At 48.7% G+C, this 18491-nt stretch overlaps 1 protein-coding gene and 1 long non-coding RNA gene across 7 annotated transcripts in view; one reads left to right on the forward strand and one right to left on the reverse strand.

Annotated features, from left to right (window-relative positions):
• Positions 1–18491, reverse strand: part of MDGA1 (MAM domain containing glycosylphosphatidylinositol anchor 1) — a 281764-nt gene that overhangs the window by 5205 nt on the left and 258068 nt on the right. For 3 of the 5 annotated variants that reach the window (XM_081854150.1, XM_081854149.1, XM_081854151.1), the window contains exon 15: positions 3549–3673. The exons of the other annotated variants lie outside the window; for them this stretch is intronic. In XM_081854150.1, coding sequence (XP_081710276.1) covers positions 3549–3673 — 125 coding nt within the window. The remainder of the gene's footprint in view (positions 1–3548; positions 3674–18491) is intronic. 5 annotated transcript variants of the gene reach the window in all.
• LOC309337615 lies at positions 2285–18386 on the forward strand. 2 transcript variants are annotated; one of them, XR_014154441.1, is made up of 3 exons: positions 2285–3396; positions 9864–9998; positions 16835–18386. It is a non-coding gene; the product is annotated as an uncharacterized lncRNA (long non-coding RNA). The 2 variants fall into 2 exon arrangements; XR_014154442.1 differs by having other exon boundaries at positions 18226–18386.

Raw genomic sequence — 18491 nt, forward strand, 5'->3', positions numbered from 1 at the left:
TAACTACTGTTGTCTATGCTCTGGTAACCTGTACCTTAGATTACTGCAACATGTTACATGTGGTACTGCCTCTGAAGACAGTTTGGAAACTTCAGCCGGTGCAGAACTCGGCAGCCAGGTTGCTCACCAGGGCAAAACAGTTTGAGCATATTACACCAATCGTGGCCCAACTGCACTGGCTGCCAATTATTTTCCAGGCACAATTTAAAGTGTGAGTTTTGACCTATAAAGCCTTAAGTGGCTCAGGACTGCAATACCTCAAGGACCAACTCTCTCAGTATTAACCAACCCAGAAGCTGTGATCATCACCTGAGGCCCTTCTTCATGTGCTCCCTCCATGAGAGGTATTGGAGGGTGACAACATGAGAACGCGCCTTTTCTGTGGTGGCTCCCCTTTTGTGGAATGCTCTCCACAGAGAGGCTCGCCTGACACCTTTGTTACATATCTTTAGGCACCAGGCAAAAACATCCCTCCTCCCCTAGGCCTTTAGCTCATGGAACAATCTGGCCTTTTAAACAGTGGGTTTTATTATTATTGTGCATTATTGTGTTTTTATATTGTAAACTACACTGTGAGGTTTGGATAAAGGACGGTGTAGAAATTTAATAAAATATAGAATTTAGTAACAAAATAAAATACTACATCAAGATAAAGAAATACACACAAAATCTTAGTTATATCCTAAGCACAAGCAAAACCAGTTGCTGAATCATCACAAGCAAATGTCATTGAGTATAGCTTTGCATTGCTACAGCATCCTGTCTCAATTTGGGCCAGTTACAGAGGAAAGGTGTGGGAGTGGCCTTTCCTAATCCCACTCTAAACTCTAAACTTTCTAAGATACCTAGAAATGGAGTAACATTCATATACGAATGTCCTACAGTTGCAAGATGACAGCTGTCCTTGTATTCACATTCACCACAAATTACAGGGCTGCGAACCTCTCCATAGTCTCAGCACACAGCCATAGAAAACCCAGTGGTGGCTCATGAAGTGCAGCGATGGAAGCAGTAGTGTCCTCATGGTACCACCACACTTTAAGAACATAAGAAGAGTCCTGCTGAATCAGGCCAATGGCCCATTCTTGTCCAGCACCCTAGAGTTGGAAGGGACCACAAGGGTCATCGAGTCCAACCAGCAGCATGTTTTCGCCAAGCAAAGTTTTTCTTCCCATGGATCTTCACAGGAGGAAAAACTTCCCCTGCCTAAATTGCTGCATGTTAAAGTGCTTGTTAAAGACACAGGGTCAGTAAAAAAATAAATGATGACAGCCTCTAAAAACTTGTGCAAAGTAAACAATGCTTAGAGCAAATGTGTGAGCTTACTCCTATATACCCAATTATAGATAACAAGAGTAATAATGTGCCTGGCTCAAAGGCCACAAGAAACATTCTGCTAACATGGATAGTCCCAGTGCTGGAATACACATTATATGAAATATGTAGTTGCCACCCAAAATTAGTGGTCCAGGGTTTCATCCTCCTTTCTCTCTGACAACATCCAGAAATAAAACTGAACAACATGGTATCGCTGTGCTATACTTTAGCCGCTGCACTGCATTGTAGGGTTAACGGTAGCAGTCACACGTCTCCCATAACATTTAATTCTACCCAGTCACACGTAAAAATGTAATAAGAGCCAGGGGCCACCTAGTACCACATCCTGTTCTCACAGTGACCAACCAGATGCCTGTTAGGAACCCTTAAGCAGTATCTGAGCAAAAGAGCACTCTCCTCTCCTATGGTCTCCAGCAACTGATGTTCGGAGGCAGAGCACAGCCATCAGGGCTAGTAGCTATTCTCCTCCATGAACCTGCCTTCTCCATGAATCTGCCCAATCCTCTTTTCAAAGCCATGTAAATTGGTGGCCATAATTGCATTCTGTGGGAGCGAGTTTTGTAGTCAAAATGCATGCTGCATAAAGAAGTATTTTCTTTTATCTGTCCAGAATCTCCCAACATTCAGCTTCACTGGATTTCTACAGTTTCTAGTGTCATGTAGGCTTGCCATACATCAGTAAAGTTCCTGATATGTCCTGGTTTCTGGGTGTAAAAATGGCATCGGGAGAATTTTGCCGATTGGCAAAATATCAGGGGAAACCTGGATGTATGGCAATGTGATGGGGAAAGCAGTGGAAACAGCTCCAAAAGCTTTAAATCACTATTTTTGGTTGAGTTTTCCCCAAAAAAGCTGAACAATTTGAGTTGGTTCCCCCCCCAAAAAATCTCAGCAATTTTGGGATCTTCCTAAAAATATATATATCAGGAATTTTACTTCTTGAAGTACTGCAACCCTAGTGTCATGGCAGAGGAATAAAAACTTTTCTCTACCCACTTTCTTAATGCTATGCATAATTTTATAAACTTTCATGTCACCTCGTATTTGGCAATAACAAGGCAGTTGGCACACAACAGCTGCTCCAGCCATGTATTAGCAGACAAACGCATAAGTATCATCATGAATTACCACAGATGGGGAATAAAGGCATGTCTGGGTCTCACAAACTGCCCTATAATTAGGAGGCCAATAGCAGATTCATTGCTCTTGACTCAAGCATCAGTTACAAGTAGTAGCCTGGTGCTAAGGATGTCAGAGAAATCTGGTTGAACAAGCAATTTTCCTTCAGTCTTGCTCATTCAACCCTCATTGCATCACAGACTCTTGCTGTGAAGGATATCTACCTTAGTTCTCCACAATTAACTTTTTAAAAAACATGCACATGTCGTTTGCTATTTACATATTCGTTACATATTCAAGCACCTCTCTGCTTTTCTCGTTTCTGAAGTATTTGTTGCTAAAGGCAGCCTATATGCACTAACGGTGTAATCCTAACTATGTCTACTCATAAGTAAATCCCATTGTGTTCAGTGATAGTCAGCTTCCTACTGTGAAATTTTAAAGCCCATGGCATGCAAAGCTCATCAAACGATATGGAAATAAGTAATCTCTTTAGTCAGGCTTACTTCCAAGTAGGCATGGTTAGGGTCACAGCCATAGATGGCTTTGTGATGTGCCATTTAACCACTTCATTAACTTTGTATTTAAGATGTAACAAGGCTGTTTGTTGTTTTTGCTGCAAAAGACTAACAGGCCTACTTTGCCTATGGAAGCTAATTAACATTGAAAAGGATTGGGCAGGAAAGGTAACTGATTTGTAAATATCTGTTGATGGCTGAGACACGCTTATCTATTGTGCGTTATGTGAAGAACAACAACATTTTTCTTTATTAGCAGATGACAAGATAGATGCACAGATTTGTGCAAAATAAACCAATTGCAGCAGACTGGAAAATACCGGATGAAAGTGTGAATTAATTATGGGACAGATTGAGGCATGTGCTTACATGGCTACCTGCTGCTCAAGCAACAATACTAACTGACCATTCATGGAGAGAAGTAGGTTGTTAATAAGCTCACAGGGCCCTTTGACTCTGACTTCTTTTCTACAACCACAGCAACTAGGAGCAAACAAGTTTTCTGGCTATTTTGCTGCTAGTCCATCTATGTGAGTTGGCATTTGTTGCCTCGGCCCCCAAGGATCTGCTTACCTGGAAAGGTCCTGCAGGGTTGATAGGTACATGTGCTTGTTGCCAGGCATTTCCTTTGTCCCCTTTGAGTGACAAGGCTTGAGTGGGCTGCTTATTCTTCACGTGAACCAAGAGGTTTAAGGAGCCTGTAAGAGAGCGGCAACCAGACACTGGAGTCACACTGCTTCTCCACAGCAACCTCTTCCTTTCTCTTAGGGGCCATTCGATGCCTGCATCTAAACTAGGTCTTGCGCGCTAGTTCTCCCAATGAATTAAATGCATCAGAACGGCAGCTATTCAAAAATCAACACATAGTTTGCCATGCCAATTCAAAAGTTCTCCTGCCGTACGGTTTGTGTTTCCCCTCAGAATCCCCCCTGGAACCTAGTTAATTCCCAGTCAATCTGAGTCCACTGCAGTACCAACTAGACCAGTGTTTCCCAACCTTTTTTGGGCAAAGACACACTTGTTTCATGAAAAAAATCTCGAGGCACACAACCATTAGAAAATGTTTAAAAAATTAACTCTGTGCCTGTATTGACTATATATAAAGTAACTCTCTTTAATAGGCATCAAATAAACACAAAGAAAGTACCGTATTTTTCGCCCCATAGGACGCACTTTTCCCCCTCCAAAAATAAAGGGGAAATGTGTGTGCGTCCTATGGGGCGAATGCAGGCTTTCGCTGAAGCCTGGAGAGCAAGAGGCATCGGTGCGCACTGACCCCTCTTGCTCTCCAGGCTTCAGGAAGCTGTCCGCAAGCCTTGCGCGCCCGGCAGGAGCTCCCGCCCAGCGCGCAAGGCTTGGGGCGGCAGCCTGTTGCCCGAAGCACAGGGAGCCCTCCGGAGGGCTCCCCGTGCTTCGGGCGAGTGTCTGCAAGGCTTGCGCGCCCGGCGGGAGCTCCCGCCAGGCGCGCAAGGCTTGGGGCGGCAGCCTGTTGCCCGAAGCACGGGGAGCCCTCCGGAGGGCTCCCCGTGCTTCGGGCGAGTGTCTGCAAGCCTTGCGCGCCCGGCAGGAGCTCCCGCTGGGCGCGCGAGGCTTGGGGCGGCAGCCTGTTGCCCGAAGCACGCGGAACCCTCCGGAGGGTGCCCCGTGCTTCGGCGAGTGTCTGCAAGCCTTGCGCGCCCGGCAGGAGCTCCCGCCAGGCGCGCAAGGCTTGGGGCGGCAGCCTGTTGCCCGAAGCACGCGGAGCCCTCGGGAGGGCGCCCCGTGCTTCGGCGAGTGTCTGCAAGCCTTGCGCGCCCGGCAGGAGCTCCCGCCAGGCGCGCAAGGCTTGGGGCGGCAGCCTGTTGCCCGAAGCACAGGGAGCCCTCCGGAGGGCTCCCCGTGCTTCGGGCGAGTGTCTGCAAGCCTTGCGCGCCCGGCAGGAGCTCCCGCTGGGCGCGCAAGGCTTGGGGCGGCAGCCTGTTGCCCGAAGCACAGGGAGCCCTCCGGAGGGCTCCCCGTGCTTCGGGCGAGTGTCTGCAAGCCTTGCGCGCCCGGCAGGAGCTCCCGGCAGGCGCGCAAGGCTTGGGGCGGCAGCCTGTTGCCCGAAGCACAGGGAGCCCTCCGGAGGGCTCCCCGTGCTTCGGGCGAGTGTCTGCAAGCCTTGCGCGCCCGGCAGGAGCTCCCGCCGGGCGCGCAAGGCTTGGGGCGGCAGCCTGTTGCCCGAAGCACAGGGAGCCCTCCGGAGGGCTCCCCGTGCTTCGGGCGAGTGTCTGCAAGCCTTGCGCGCCCGGCAGGAGCTCCCGCCGGGCGCGCAAGGCTTGGGGCGGCAGCCTGTTGCCCGAAGCACAGGGAGCCCTCCGGAGGGCTCCCCGTGCTTCGGGCGAGTGTCTGCAAGCCTTGCGCGCCCGGCAGGAGCTCCCGCTGGGCGCGCGAGGCTTGGGGCGGCGGCACGGGGCGGCCGGCCGAAGCGAGCGGCGATGGGATTTGGGAGGGAGCTCGCTCGCCGCCCCGCGTGTGCTCGCCGCCGCCGCCGCCCCGCCTCTCGCCGCCGGACTCGCCCGCCTCCCTCCCACGGCACACCAGGCAACGTCTTGCGGCACACTAGTGTGCCGCGGAACACCGGTTGGGAAACACTGAACTAGACATAATGTAGATTTGGGAACATAAGAAGAGTCTGTTAGATCAGGCCAGTGGCCCATCTAGTCAGGCATCCTGTTCTCACAGTGGGAAACACAGAAATAGGACTTGGGTACAACAGCACTCTCCCCTCTTGCAGTTTCTAGCAACTGGTAGGAAAACTAAGCATTATTCTTCTGAATTACATGTGAACCAAACTGAAACCATTTAAAGAGGGAGAGCTGGTACATTCCATTTCCTACATGCTGGATGCAACAAATAAAAATGTGAATTTAGACTCAATTCTCCTTCTTTGTACAATCCCTTTCCTTGAATCAAGCTGCGCCCAGGGCAGCTAATGATGCATTAAGGCAGAGAAGGGGAGTGCCTGCCGCTCTCTAGAAATTAAAGTTCCACTCCCATCAGCCCTAGCCAGCATGGCGAGTGTTCAGGGACGAGGGGAATTGTGACCCAACAACCTCAAGGTGGGTGCGTAAGGGTGCTTCCTCATCCTAGCATTAAGGCCAGAAACAGTGCATTTCTTCTGAGAAGTAAGCCTCATTGAACGCACTAGGACTTAAAGACCTGTTCATCAGGTCTTGTGCCTATCTTGTTCTCATGGGAAATGTGCTACGATTGGCCAAAAGTCACGAGAGATGGAAAAATTCAGCAATCTCAATTTGTCAGGTAGTGAATGCATTGACTTGAGTGATCCCTGTGGCATGTTTGATTATACTGCTGTGTAGCTAAATAAGGCCGTTTTGAAAATTGACTCGCAGTTGTTGTTGGGTAATGGTTGAATGTATTGCAGGCATTAGGTTGCGGCCTAGGATCCCTGGAGAGGCCCAGGTTCGAACTTCCACTCAAGCTCCAGAATTCACTAGTGACCTTAGTCTAGTCACCATCTGCCAGCCTAACCTGCCTCTCATTCATTGTGAAGATAAGGGAGGGGAACATGTACATGCAAGCCCATTTGAGTTCTGTGGAGAAGCAGTGGTATAAAAATACATTTATTTATGAGACACTTCTTTCAAAATATAGCTATCTGTACAAAGCAGCTTGCCAGTATAAAATAAAAACATTTAAAAACAGACGTCAGTATTACAATTTAAATACTAAAGAAAAGGAGGGGGGGGGGAGCCATACAAACCACTCAGTCTTCAGCTCTTATGTATATGACTGGGCTGCGTTTTACTCGGAAATCTGTTTTTCTCCCTCTCAACCCTCCCCCCCCCTATGTTTTATATGCTTCCTGACTTGCCTCAAATAAATGTTTCTCGTTAATGGTTCTGGCTTGGTTCAATACAGGACCTTTGCCTTGAAAAACACAAACACCTTAACATTTGAGGTGTGTTTAGGTATTTGCACATGCAAACCCCAACCCTATATCCTCGCACCCCCTCAGTTACCAACGGGGAAAATCTTCAAGGGGTTCTACTCATGTCTGCTTGTAATTAATTAATTAATTAATTAATTAATTGCTATTAATTATTACTTATACCCCACCCATCTGGCCGGGCCTCCTCAACCACTCTGGGCAGTTTCCAACAGGTTATTAAAAACACAATAAAACACCAGTCATTAAAAACGTCCCTAAACAGGGCTGCCTTCAGATGTCTTCTAAATGTCAGATAGTTGTTTATTTCCTTGACATCTGGTGGGAGGGCGTTCCACAGGGCAGGTGCCACTACCGAGAAGGCCCTCTGCCTAGTAGAACTGTCCACATAATTGGGGATCATTGCTCCAACACACTTTAAATCTGAAGCTATTGAGAAATAATAATGGTTAAGGAATGTGGATAGTGAGTCTGAAAATATGCATCAGACCCAGTTTGGCAGTTTCCAGGTATTTGCTACCTAAGTGTGGGAGGCAGGGTGAGGGGTAGGTATTCTCTACCTGAGTTTTGGTAATGGCATCACTTGCTTGTTGACCAAGGTGGTAGTATTAAAATGGATGGACCTAGTCCAGCTTTGTTCATCTCAGTACAGTACTGTGAATGAGGGAGGAAGAGAAGGTAACATACCATAACAGCTGCCCCTGGCTCTGTGACGTTGGGGAGAAGCCTAACAAAGCCCGTCAGACTAGTTTAGTCATTTTGCATTACAGATAGGCTGACTTTTCCTTAAATGGAAAACTTGATTAAAATTAATGCTTTGAACCAGGCCTTTCTGGCTTGGAGATTTAAATCGTTCCACACTGGAACCAATTGCTGTCTCTATCAGCTAAGCAAGTGAAAGATTCGTTTGACAAGGCATTATCCACAGAGCTTCTACTTAGAACTGGCAGATAAGCAACAAGAACATGTTAGGCAGATTCCTTTCGTGATGATGATGATGATAATGATATGGCTGGGCACTGTCTTTTCTTGGCTCCTCCCTCTGTCATAAGCTCCACATCCCAATACTGCAAGTGTTTGATTTTACCAGTGAAGACCTTAAATCTATGAAAAGAGGATGTCTCTGTGGAAGGTTGTGCTACAGCAAAATCCCATTCCCAATATTTTTCGTTCTGCTGTGCTATGAAAGTAGTAACCTTTTGGCAGCTGCTATTTGCACTTGCATTTAATTTCTTGCTGCTGGGGTGGTTCACCGCAAAATAAATTGTGATGACATCAAGCAATATTTGACAGGTTCCCAGTCTCCATGTACGTACCTTCAGTGCCATGGAGGTTGGCTCTTGCAGGTGAGGCAGGAGGCAAGGTCATTTTAAACTAGGGTTAAGAGGCAAAGACACTATTTTGGTGCTTTATTATAATGAATATATTTAAAATATTTTGAGTGGGATTCAGCTAATTAGTCCTGTCAGTGGAGTCCCACTTGTATAATGGGGTGTTCTCCACCCACCTACATGTCATCTGAATTTTACTTTGTAAAGGGGGACCCCCAGAACAGCACATAGGAGGGTGGGGCTTGTTTCACCTGGCCAGCCAATATGTTTGCGCCGATGGAATGATTGACACACCAAGACACTGAATAACTCCCCATATTACAAATATGTCTTGCAAACATTTTGTATATCTTAAAAAGATGATTTAATTGTAAGCACATATTGGATGTATTTCAATTTGGGAAATTTTAACATTTTAATTAGGCTTTTATTATTCACAGCAGCAGGTGTTTATCCTTTCTTGTACCTTTCGGCCCTCGCTTTTCCCCATCTTATCTTAAAAATCTCAACCATGCTGAGAAATGTTTTGGATGATCTTTGGTGAAGTGCTGGCTTGGAATTACACATATGTCACTGTTAAATGTGGTGGCTCTTCACTGATGGCTCTCTCACTTAAATAACACCACCAGTGGATTTCTTTAACTAGTGTATGGGAAATTTACCTAAATCATCTCTGCCCCCCCCCCCCTTATTTAGGTGTGTTAGCTATAGGAAGCAACAGAGCATACAAATAGAAAACTATCAGGACTGGGCAAATAATCACATGGAAAATATCAAAATGAGTTGTATTATTAAGAAGGGTGTATGCATCCCTCCACAGTTCTGGAAGAAGTCCATTTGGACACTGTCTATCCTCTTTGACTCTTGTCTATGTTACTGCCCAGATGTCAGCGATGCTGGTTTTACAAAGCCAGAATTGGTCGTGTTCCCCTGCCCTCCCCCCCGCCCCCGCATAGCTACCAAATTGTAAGTAAACCCCATCACACAGCATAGAGCAGGGGTCAGCAAACTTTTTCAGCAAGGGACCAGTCCACTTGTCCCTCAGACCTTTTTTTTGGGGGGGGGGAATGAATGAATTCCTATGCCCCACAAATAACCCAGAAATGCATTTTAAATAAAAGGACACATTCTACTCATGTAAAAACACACTGATTCCCAGACCGTCCGCAGGCCAGATTTAGAAGATGATTGGGCTGGATCCAGCCCCCGGGCCTTAGTTTGCTTACCCACGACATAGAGCTACATCTTGCTCAAAATGTTATTACCGGTCCCCACCTGAGGAGGGGGGTGTTACTGTTTGGCATTGTCATAAACTGGTGTTTTAAAAAATCTTTTAAACTTCCAGGAAGTGTGCACTTCAGCCATACTGAAGCAGTGTAATTGCACAAATTTATACCTGTATCTTTGCACAATTACACAAGGAACTAGCGGAAACACCAGCCAGTGGAAGGAGATCAGATTGACTTAGCCACAGCATGGCTTGACCATAAGGATTGGTCACAGGCTAGTTTTGCTTTGCTAAGTTTTAGCAGGGACATTTATGCCTCCAGAAATCAGTCTGATCTGATTTGTGGCAATACACTTTTAACAATACCTTACATTGATTCTCAAATGGTTTCACTGTAGACACTATCTGACAGTTATTGGACAAATTGTACTGCACTGGCCCTGAGGAAATATAACAGAAACCTGGAGGAAATCATTTACATGAAGCCAGAAGCCTTGACATCCTCAACACTTTCAGGAAGAAAGTGCCAGTGGGTAAGTTCAAAATCCAGCTACACAGTGTTGTAGCTCTGTGATAGAGCATCTGCTTTGCATGCAGAAGGTCCCACGTTCAACCTCTGGCATCTCCAGGTAGAACTGGGAGACCTCAGTTTGAAAACCCAGAAAGCCTCTGCCAGTCAGGGTAGAGAATCCTGACTCAGTACAATGAAGAATCCTATGTTAGCACACTCTGGTTAGAACCCTCTAGGCAAGGAACATAGCTGTACAGACAGAATTGGGTCAAATTATCCAGAAAATGAACTCTGGCACCTGCAGGAAGGAGGAGAAGGCAAAGTAAAGAAGGAAATGAAGCAGTATAAGAAAAGCAAAAGTGATCCAGCTTTGAACTCCCGGCCATTAAGCAAACCGATATACCTGTGCAGAAAGTTTCAGCTCTGCCACAGAACAGAGGGAAGGAGCAAGAGCCAACAAAGTGTCAAATACCTCCACATGGCCTCCGCTGGAGGTGCAGAGAGCACTTTGCAAATAGCAATTAAGGCTGGCGAGTGTCTCTGGAAAGCAGATTAATCTCATTGCTCCTTCTGTTTTCCAGAGGAAGAAACTGACCTGCACAAGGAGGAGGCAAGTGTGTAAATTGGGGAAGTGACCCAGCTGTTCTGTTGATTAGGCTGATTAATTAATGCTTTTTGAATATTGTGCAGCCTCATTCATCTGAATAGCAGGGGGTTACCTAAAACATTTGGATAACAATATATTCTCTGTACTATGTACATAGTTTTACTATGGCTAGGGGCCATACTGAAAAGACATGCTGGTTTGGAGGTGTTATGTACTGAGTTGAATAGGATCCAAACTGCAGCAGTCTGATTGGTCCTAGAACAATAGGCTCCAAAAGGCAGCAGTCTGATTGGTCCTAGAACAATAGGATTCAGAATGCAGCAGTCTGATTGGTCCTAGAACAATGCAGCAGTATGATTGGTTAGCAGGAACCACCCAATCATGCTCCAGATAGAAGTGAATCCACAACCTGATTGGCCTACAGTAGAATCCTGGAATTAGCCAATCATGTGCAGCCCATTGTGTAAATAATGTATATAAAGCAGATACTTTGAGGGGACATTCATTCATTCCTCCTCACCACTATGAGCTGAATAAAGAGCATGAAATCACTTTGCGACTCTGAGTATATTTCACTGGCGACGAAGGTGGGATCCCGCTGAGCTGACTGCCACACACAGCACCGCAGCACCGCCACCTGCCGCACCGCTGCCTCGCACCGTGTATCCAGGCTTCAGCTCCGGGACACAAGGAACTCAGAATGGCAACTGACCGCAGCTTCTCGCCATTCAACCCAGCATCTGGAGACTGGGAAGCGTACGCCTCCCGTTTCACCTTCCTCCTAGAAGCCAAAGGGGTCACCGATGAAGAAGACGCCAAGAAGAGGGCAATATTCTTCAGCGTCTGCGGAGAGGAGACATTTGAAATCGCCCGGGCTCTCCTTGCGCCTGAAGACGTCGCTACTGTTCCATACAAAACAATAATGGAACAGCTGAAGGGGCACTTTTCGCCACAGCCCTCAGTGGTGGCTCGTCGAAATGCCTTCTACGCAAAGCGGCAAGCCCCTGGGGAAACCATAACTGGGTTTGTGACCTCTCTCCGCCAAGCTGCCCGGTTCTGCAACTTCTCAGAGCTGGAGAACATGCTTCGTGACCGCCTCGTCGGTGGCCTGAAGGATGAGAAGCTGCAACGACGCCTCTACGCTAAGAAGAACCTAACGTTCCAGGTCGCTCTGGAGGAGGCCCTGGCAACGGAAGCTGCTGAGAGGTCGACGCAAGAGGCACGGCTGAGCCAGCCGTCCCAACCGAGGGTCCACCACGAAGACCTCACCAACGACTCGGGATCCGACAGGGAGGAGGTGCACCGAGTACAGCAGCGCACTCAAGCAGCCCACATACCACAGCTGCCTCGACGAGAAGGAGGGAACTGCGCAAGCTGTGGAGAAAGTCACAAGAGGAGGACCTGCCGTTTCCGCAACGCAGAGTGCAGGCAGTGCAGAAAATTGGGACACATCGCCCGGGTGTGTCGGGCTCGGCCCACCCGAAGCCAGGCATCAGATGACCAATCCAAGAGCCCCAGGTCCCGGGGCCCAACGCACCAAGGCAACTCGACGGAGCTCACAGACTTCCAGGTATACCAGTTGCCCCACCCCAACGTAGAGAAAATTTATGTAGAGGTACAGATAGAGGGGGCCCCATGCCGCATGGAGCTTGACACGGGTTCAACTCTATCCATAATCTCGGCAAGGACCTTAAGGAAACTGTGTCCTACTGGGGGTCCCAAACTCAGGCCGGCCCCATTCACCCTCCGGGACTTCCAGAAACGTAAGGTCCCCACAATGGGGGTGGGGACCTTCAGGGTGCAATACCGAGGGCGGACGCGGCAACTGGACTTGCTTGTGGTCAAGGGCCCCTACATTAGCTTACTGGGGTTGGCATGGTTTGGACCACTGGGACTAGCCATCACCGGGGTGAACCACATGAGCTTACAAGTGGACGTGGACGCCATATGCAAGGAGTTTCCGGGGGTTTTCGATGGGAAATTGGGACAGTATACGGGCCCCCCCCATTGCTCTACAGCTTGACCCCGCAGTACGACCAGTCAGGCTCAAGGCCCGCCGGGTCCCATTCGCCCTGAAACCCCGTATAGACGAGGAATTGGACCGACTCGTGGAGCAAGGAGTGCTGGAGCCGGTGCCTAATGCCCCCTGGGAAACCCCAATCGTCACACCCGTCAAGCCTAATGGTTCGGTCCGCATCTGCGCAGACTACAAATGTACCATAAACAAGGCCCTCATGGCCCATGCATACCCAGTGCCAGTGGTCAGCCATGTCCTTGCCACCCTGGCTGGGTCGAAAATTTTTGGCAAGCTGGACTTGGCCCAAGCATATCAACAGCTGCCAGTAGATGAGGCCACAGCAGAGGCACAGACGATTGTGACGCACAGAGGAGCGTTCAGGGTAAAGCGGCTGCAATTCGGGGTCAGCGTGGCACCAGGCATATTCCAGAATCTAATGGACTCTCTCCTTAAAGGGATTCCTGGTGTCACCCCCTTCTTTGATGATGTGTTGATTGCCGGGCCCACACCAGAGGAGTTTGAGGACCGCCTCCGCACTGTTCTGCACCGTTTCCAGATGGCGGGTCTCAAGGTGAAGCGGGAAAAATGTCTACTAGGAGTGCCTCAAGTGGACTTTCTGGGATTTATGGTGGATGCAGAAGGGGTTCACCCGACTGGGGACAAGGTACGGGCCATTTGTGATGCCCCAGCGCCCAAGAACAAGACTGAACTTCAGGCCTTCTTGGGATTATTGAACTTTTACCATTCCTTCCTTCCCCACAAGGCGGCGGTAGCGGAGCCCCTACACAGACTCCTGGACAAGCGGGCCCCTTGGGTGTGGGGCCAGCGCCAGGAGGCCGCATTCCAGGCAGTCAAGGACTTGCTTGTCTCAAACTCGGTCTTGGCACACTTCGACGAGAGGCTGCCGGTGGTGCTAGCATGCGACGCCTCGCCCTATGGCATCGGCGCTGTCCTGGGACACCAACTCCCGGATGGAAGAGAGGTACCGGTAGCATACTTTTCCCAGACACTCAACGAAACCGAGCGGAACTACTCGCAAATCGACAAGGAGGGTCTGGCAATCGTGAAGGGAGTAAAAAAATTCCATGATTTCTTGTACGGGCGGCCCTTCACCGTGGTGACTGACCACAAGCCGTTGCTTGGCTTGTTTGCCCCCGAAAAGCAGACCCCCCAAGTGCTGTCTCCTCGCGTCCTCAGGTGGTCAATTTTCCTTGCCAGCTACCAGTATGCACTGATTCACCACCCTGGAAAGGCGATGGGCCATGCAGACGCCCTCAGCAGGCTACCACTACCGGAAACAGGCCCCGACCCAGCACCTGCACAAGAGGTTATGAGCCTGGAGCTGCTTCCTGACCGCCCCATTCAGGCACAAGAAGTTGCACACCATTCCAAGAAAGATAGGGTCATCTCCCGGGTCCTGGACTGGGTGTGGAGGGGATGGCCCAGCCGCAGCCCCGGGCCAGAATTCGCCGGCTACACAACCCGCAAACATGAACTGTCAGCCCACAAGGGGTGCCTGTTATGGGGAAGCAGGGTCGTTGTTCCCCAGCCCCTCCGCAAAAGGGTCCTCACAGCCCTACACGAGACACACCCAGGGGTAGTAAGAATGAAGGCCCTTGCCAGGAGTTATGTGTGGTGGCCGGGGATCGACGGAGAGATAGAGGCCTGGGTCAAACACTGCCAGGCCTGCCAGGAATCCCGCCCAGATCCCCCAAGGGCCCCAGTCCAGTCCTGGGAGTCCGCCCAAGCACCATGGTCACGCCTGCATGTGGACTTCGCTGGCCCCTTTCAGGGGAAAACATTCTTCATAGTGGTGGACTCCTACACCAAATGGCTGGAAGTCGCACTGGTACCGTCCACTTCTACGTCCGCAGCCATCCGGGTACTACGCAGGCTGTTTGCAACCCACGGGCTCCCTGACACTCTCGTCTCAGACAACGGGACTGCATTTACATCAGGAGAATTTCAAACCTTCACAGTGCAGAACGCCATCCGCCACATCCGTTCGGCGCCATTCCACCCTGCCACCAATGGCCAAGCAGAACGCATGGTGCGGACCACCAAGGACACCCTTCGCCGCATGACGCAAGGGGATTGGGAGTACCGCCTTGCCACATTCCTTCTAGCACAGCACAGCACCCCCAGCTCAACGACTGGCCGGAGCCCCGCTGAACTACTAATGGGTCGGCGCCTTGCAATCAGATTGGACCGCCTTCACCCCGATAGAGCTCAGGATGAGGTAGTGGTGGGGGAAGGCAGGAACCCCCGGACCTTCGAGGCCCAGGACCCAGTGTACGCAAAGAATTTTGGGGCAGGCCCTGCATGGGTACCTGCCACAGTCACCAGGGTCACGGGCCCCGTGTCGTACGAGGTGCTAACAGATGGGGGGCAATGCTGGCGCCGCCACTGCGACCAGATACGGCGACGATTCCCGGGAGAAAACCAGGAGGAGGAGGACAGGTCAGAGGAGTCCCAAGGGAACAGTGGGGCAGTGAGGCCCATAGAGCAGCAGGGGCAAGCAGGAGAGGCAGAATCAGTAAATACAGAGAGGACCCGCGAGGCCGAAAGGACACCGGAACCAGAACCACGACTGAGCGAGCCGGTTGCGCCAGACCAAACAGCCCCATCCTTGGAACATGAGCCAGAACCTGAACCCCGGACCAGGGAACACCCCAGGCCGCAACGCACACGTAGGCCACCGGCGTACCTTGAGGACTATGAATGCGACCTTCCGGGCAGGACTGGAACTTAGAGGGGAGGGGTGTTATGTACTGAGTTGAATAGGATCCAAACTGCAGCAGTCTGATTGGTCCTAGAACAATAGGCTCCAAAAGGCAGCAGTCTGATTGGTCCTAGAACAATAGGATTCAGAATGCAGCAGTCTGATTGGTCCTAGAACAATGCAGCAGTATGATTGGTTAGCAGGAACCACCCAATCATGCTCCAGATAGAAGTGAATCCACAACCTGATTGGCCTACAGTAGAATCCTGGAATTAGCCAATCATGTGCAGCCCATTGTGTAAATAATGTATATAAAGCAGATACTTTGAGGGGACATTCATTCATTCCTCCTCACCACTATGAGCTGAATAAAGAGCATGAAATCACTTTGCGACTCTGAGTATATTTCAGGAGGTCAGCTCTTATGTCTGGCGGTTGAATCGTTTGTGCATTGCAACCAGATATCTTGTGGAAGAGGTTCTACTGCTAAACCAAGCTATGGTGGAGTGCCTTCCACCTAATGATAAGAGCTGTCCTACCAGTAAACAGGATGAAGTAGCTCATTCCTGAATGATACTAGGTTTTATTATTATTATTATTGCATTGAAAACTATGGAATACTGATAGTGGTGAAACCCTCACCAAATAGTGGGAAAGTGTGGGATATGCAGGATATTCAAATATAGTAATTCAGAAGAATGAAGGTGGCAAGATTTGCTCTTCTGGCTGCTACTGTCACAACTGTAAACATGCATTTTGAGAGCCTTTCCATTACTGTTCCCCCCTCCCCCCAGGGATGGAGCTTTAGAGTACTCTAAGGCTCCACCCCTTGGAAATCTCACAGGTTTCCTAGAAGCAGTGTATTACCGTACATTTCCCTCCTCAGCTTTCTGATGATTCTCCTACCTTCATTGATAAAAGCAGTTCAGAAGGAAGAAGCAGAGGAATGAGCTTACTCACTCGCAAACATCTGGAATGTTATTACCGAGGCGCTGATTCCTCAGTGGTCTGATGGTGGACAGAATCTAAGGTATGTTTCCTAAACGTTAATGTAAGAACTGTAAGGAAGTGGAAATAGCTGTCCTTCAGCCCCATCACTTATGAAGCAATTGAAACACAGGAGATGCTGAGTCAGCTATTGATTGCTGCCTTGGGCTCCTTTGGGAGGAAGGATGAGATATTAATTCAATGAAAGAATGAATAATTGCAATCATGCAATTTCCTTTTCAAGATCTTACCACTTCACTGGCAATTTTTATTTTCTCCTCCTCTTTGGCCACTCCCCCCCCCACCTGATTTGAGCCTGGCTTTTCTTGGGTGTAACTGCTCTCAATGCACATGCAAGCAGTTGGTTGCCAGGTGGCAGTTGCCAGCTCCTTGCAAAATATCACAGCTCACCATGGGAGAGGAACCGTAGTTATACCCAAGTGCCTTGGTATTCCCCCCCCCCCACATTTGCATTTGTTATTTGTCTGGTTCTTACAACTAAATTGTGGAATTCCTTCTCCACAGACGTGTGTCTGGCACCATCGCTGTACAGCTCTCAGCATCACCCAGGCCTTTGACACCTGAGCGTTTTTAGGACCCACCCTGTTCCTGTGACTGTAATCTGTTTTAATTGTTTCTAATGCTGATTTTAAAATTGCAATAACCCACCCTGTGACTTGCTGGCCGAAGGGTGGGTAATAAATTTAACAAACAACAACAACAACAACTGTTATTAATCAGAAAATGAAATAAAGGCTCATAACAAATGTGAGGAAACAATCAATATATGAGCCAGCAGTGGCTGCTTCTGGCTCTTTTTAAAGTCCAGAGCTGGCATTTAGAAGAGTGCCTGGTACACAGAAGTGCACCAGCTGTGATACTAGATACAGTAACCCAGGGGGGATGCATTTAAATGCTAGAGGTTTCTGGATGAAAAGGTCTGATTTCAGTTTCCACTCAATATAAATCTCACTTAGTTAGCCTGGCCAGTAACAATGGTGAGCAGCAGCTGATCATACAGGCAAAGGGGAACATGCTTAAAGCCTGCTGAATGACATTTAGGATAGCAAAGCAGGAATAGAGATAGCTCACTATTTTCACTCTTCACAGTCCCCTATTGCATAACAATCAGGGTGCCTTCCACACTGAAGCCCCTTGCATTTGGAAGTTCTCACTGAGCTGGAGTTTGAAAACGCAGTGGCTGCTCATGGGACACCCTGCATGGAACACAGCTTGGATGCCAGAGAATTCTGTCAAAAACAGAAATGGGAGTGGAAATTCCTGCAATTCACATGTTCACCGGAGGTCATGAATGGAACTCATGCAAATTAATACGAGTGGTATTAACTCTTTTTTTTTGTCTGCAAGTAGTATGTAAAGAATTATGTTATATACACAGGTCCTGCTATTCACCCGCTTGTTATGTGAAAATTCAGGTATCCAAACACAAAGAATTGGCACCCAAACCTTGCTATACACATCACAGATTCAGATATCCAAACAGCCAGAGTTTGCCCACTTCCTTCCTTTTTTGTGTTTGCTGGTCAGCAGAAACCAGGCAGGCAGGCAGGCAGGCAGGCAGGCAGGGAGCAGGGTAGATAGGATATATCAGAGAGCTGGAGAAAATGGACAAATCAGGGAGCAAGAAAGACAAATAATGTATCTTTTTTTTGCTGGTTGGCTGCAGCCATTTCTGGAAGAAACCAGGAAGGGAGCGGGGAAGAGAGACTGGACAAACTACAGATTAGAAATATTTCCATAGGAATCCATGGAGATTGTGGACTTGTTATGTGAATGCTTGCCTAACAAACAATTTCCAGGGAAGCATTGTGTTCGGTAAGCGGGACCTACATGTATACTGCATTTGTAAAAACTTTCCCATTTCACTGAAATGTAAATAATTATGCAAATTTCAGCCAAAGGGGATAACAAGATGAAAAACTTAGCTATAGTGGAAACTGAATCCTAGTGGGAAGCAGTGCTGACTGCAACGAACCCAGGATGGGACAGAAACCTCCTTACACCACAATGTAAAAAAAACAGTCTGTGTGACATGCCACTGTGAAGTACAATAAAAATTGAGAAGGTTTTAAATCCTGTGTCATCTTTCTTTTTCCTTTCCTAGACAGGTGCACACAGGCACACCTCTGCAGGCAGTTAAGGCAGGCTAAGGGAGCAATCC

The sequence above is a fragment of the Podarcis erhardii genome, assembly GCF_964252035.2.
Source record: "Podarcis erhardii genome assembly, chromosome: 3".
In the NCBI taxonomy this organism is placed as follows: Eukaryota; Metazoa; Chordata; class Lepidosauria; order Squamata; family Lacertidae; genus Podarcis; species Podarcis erhardii.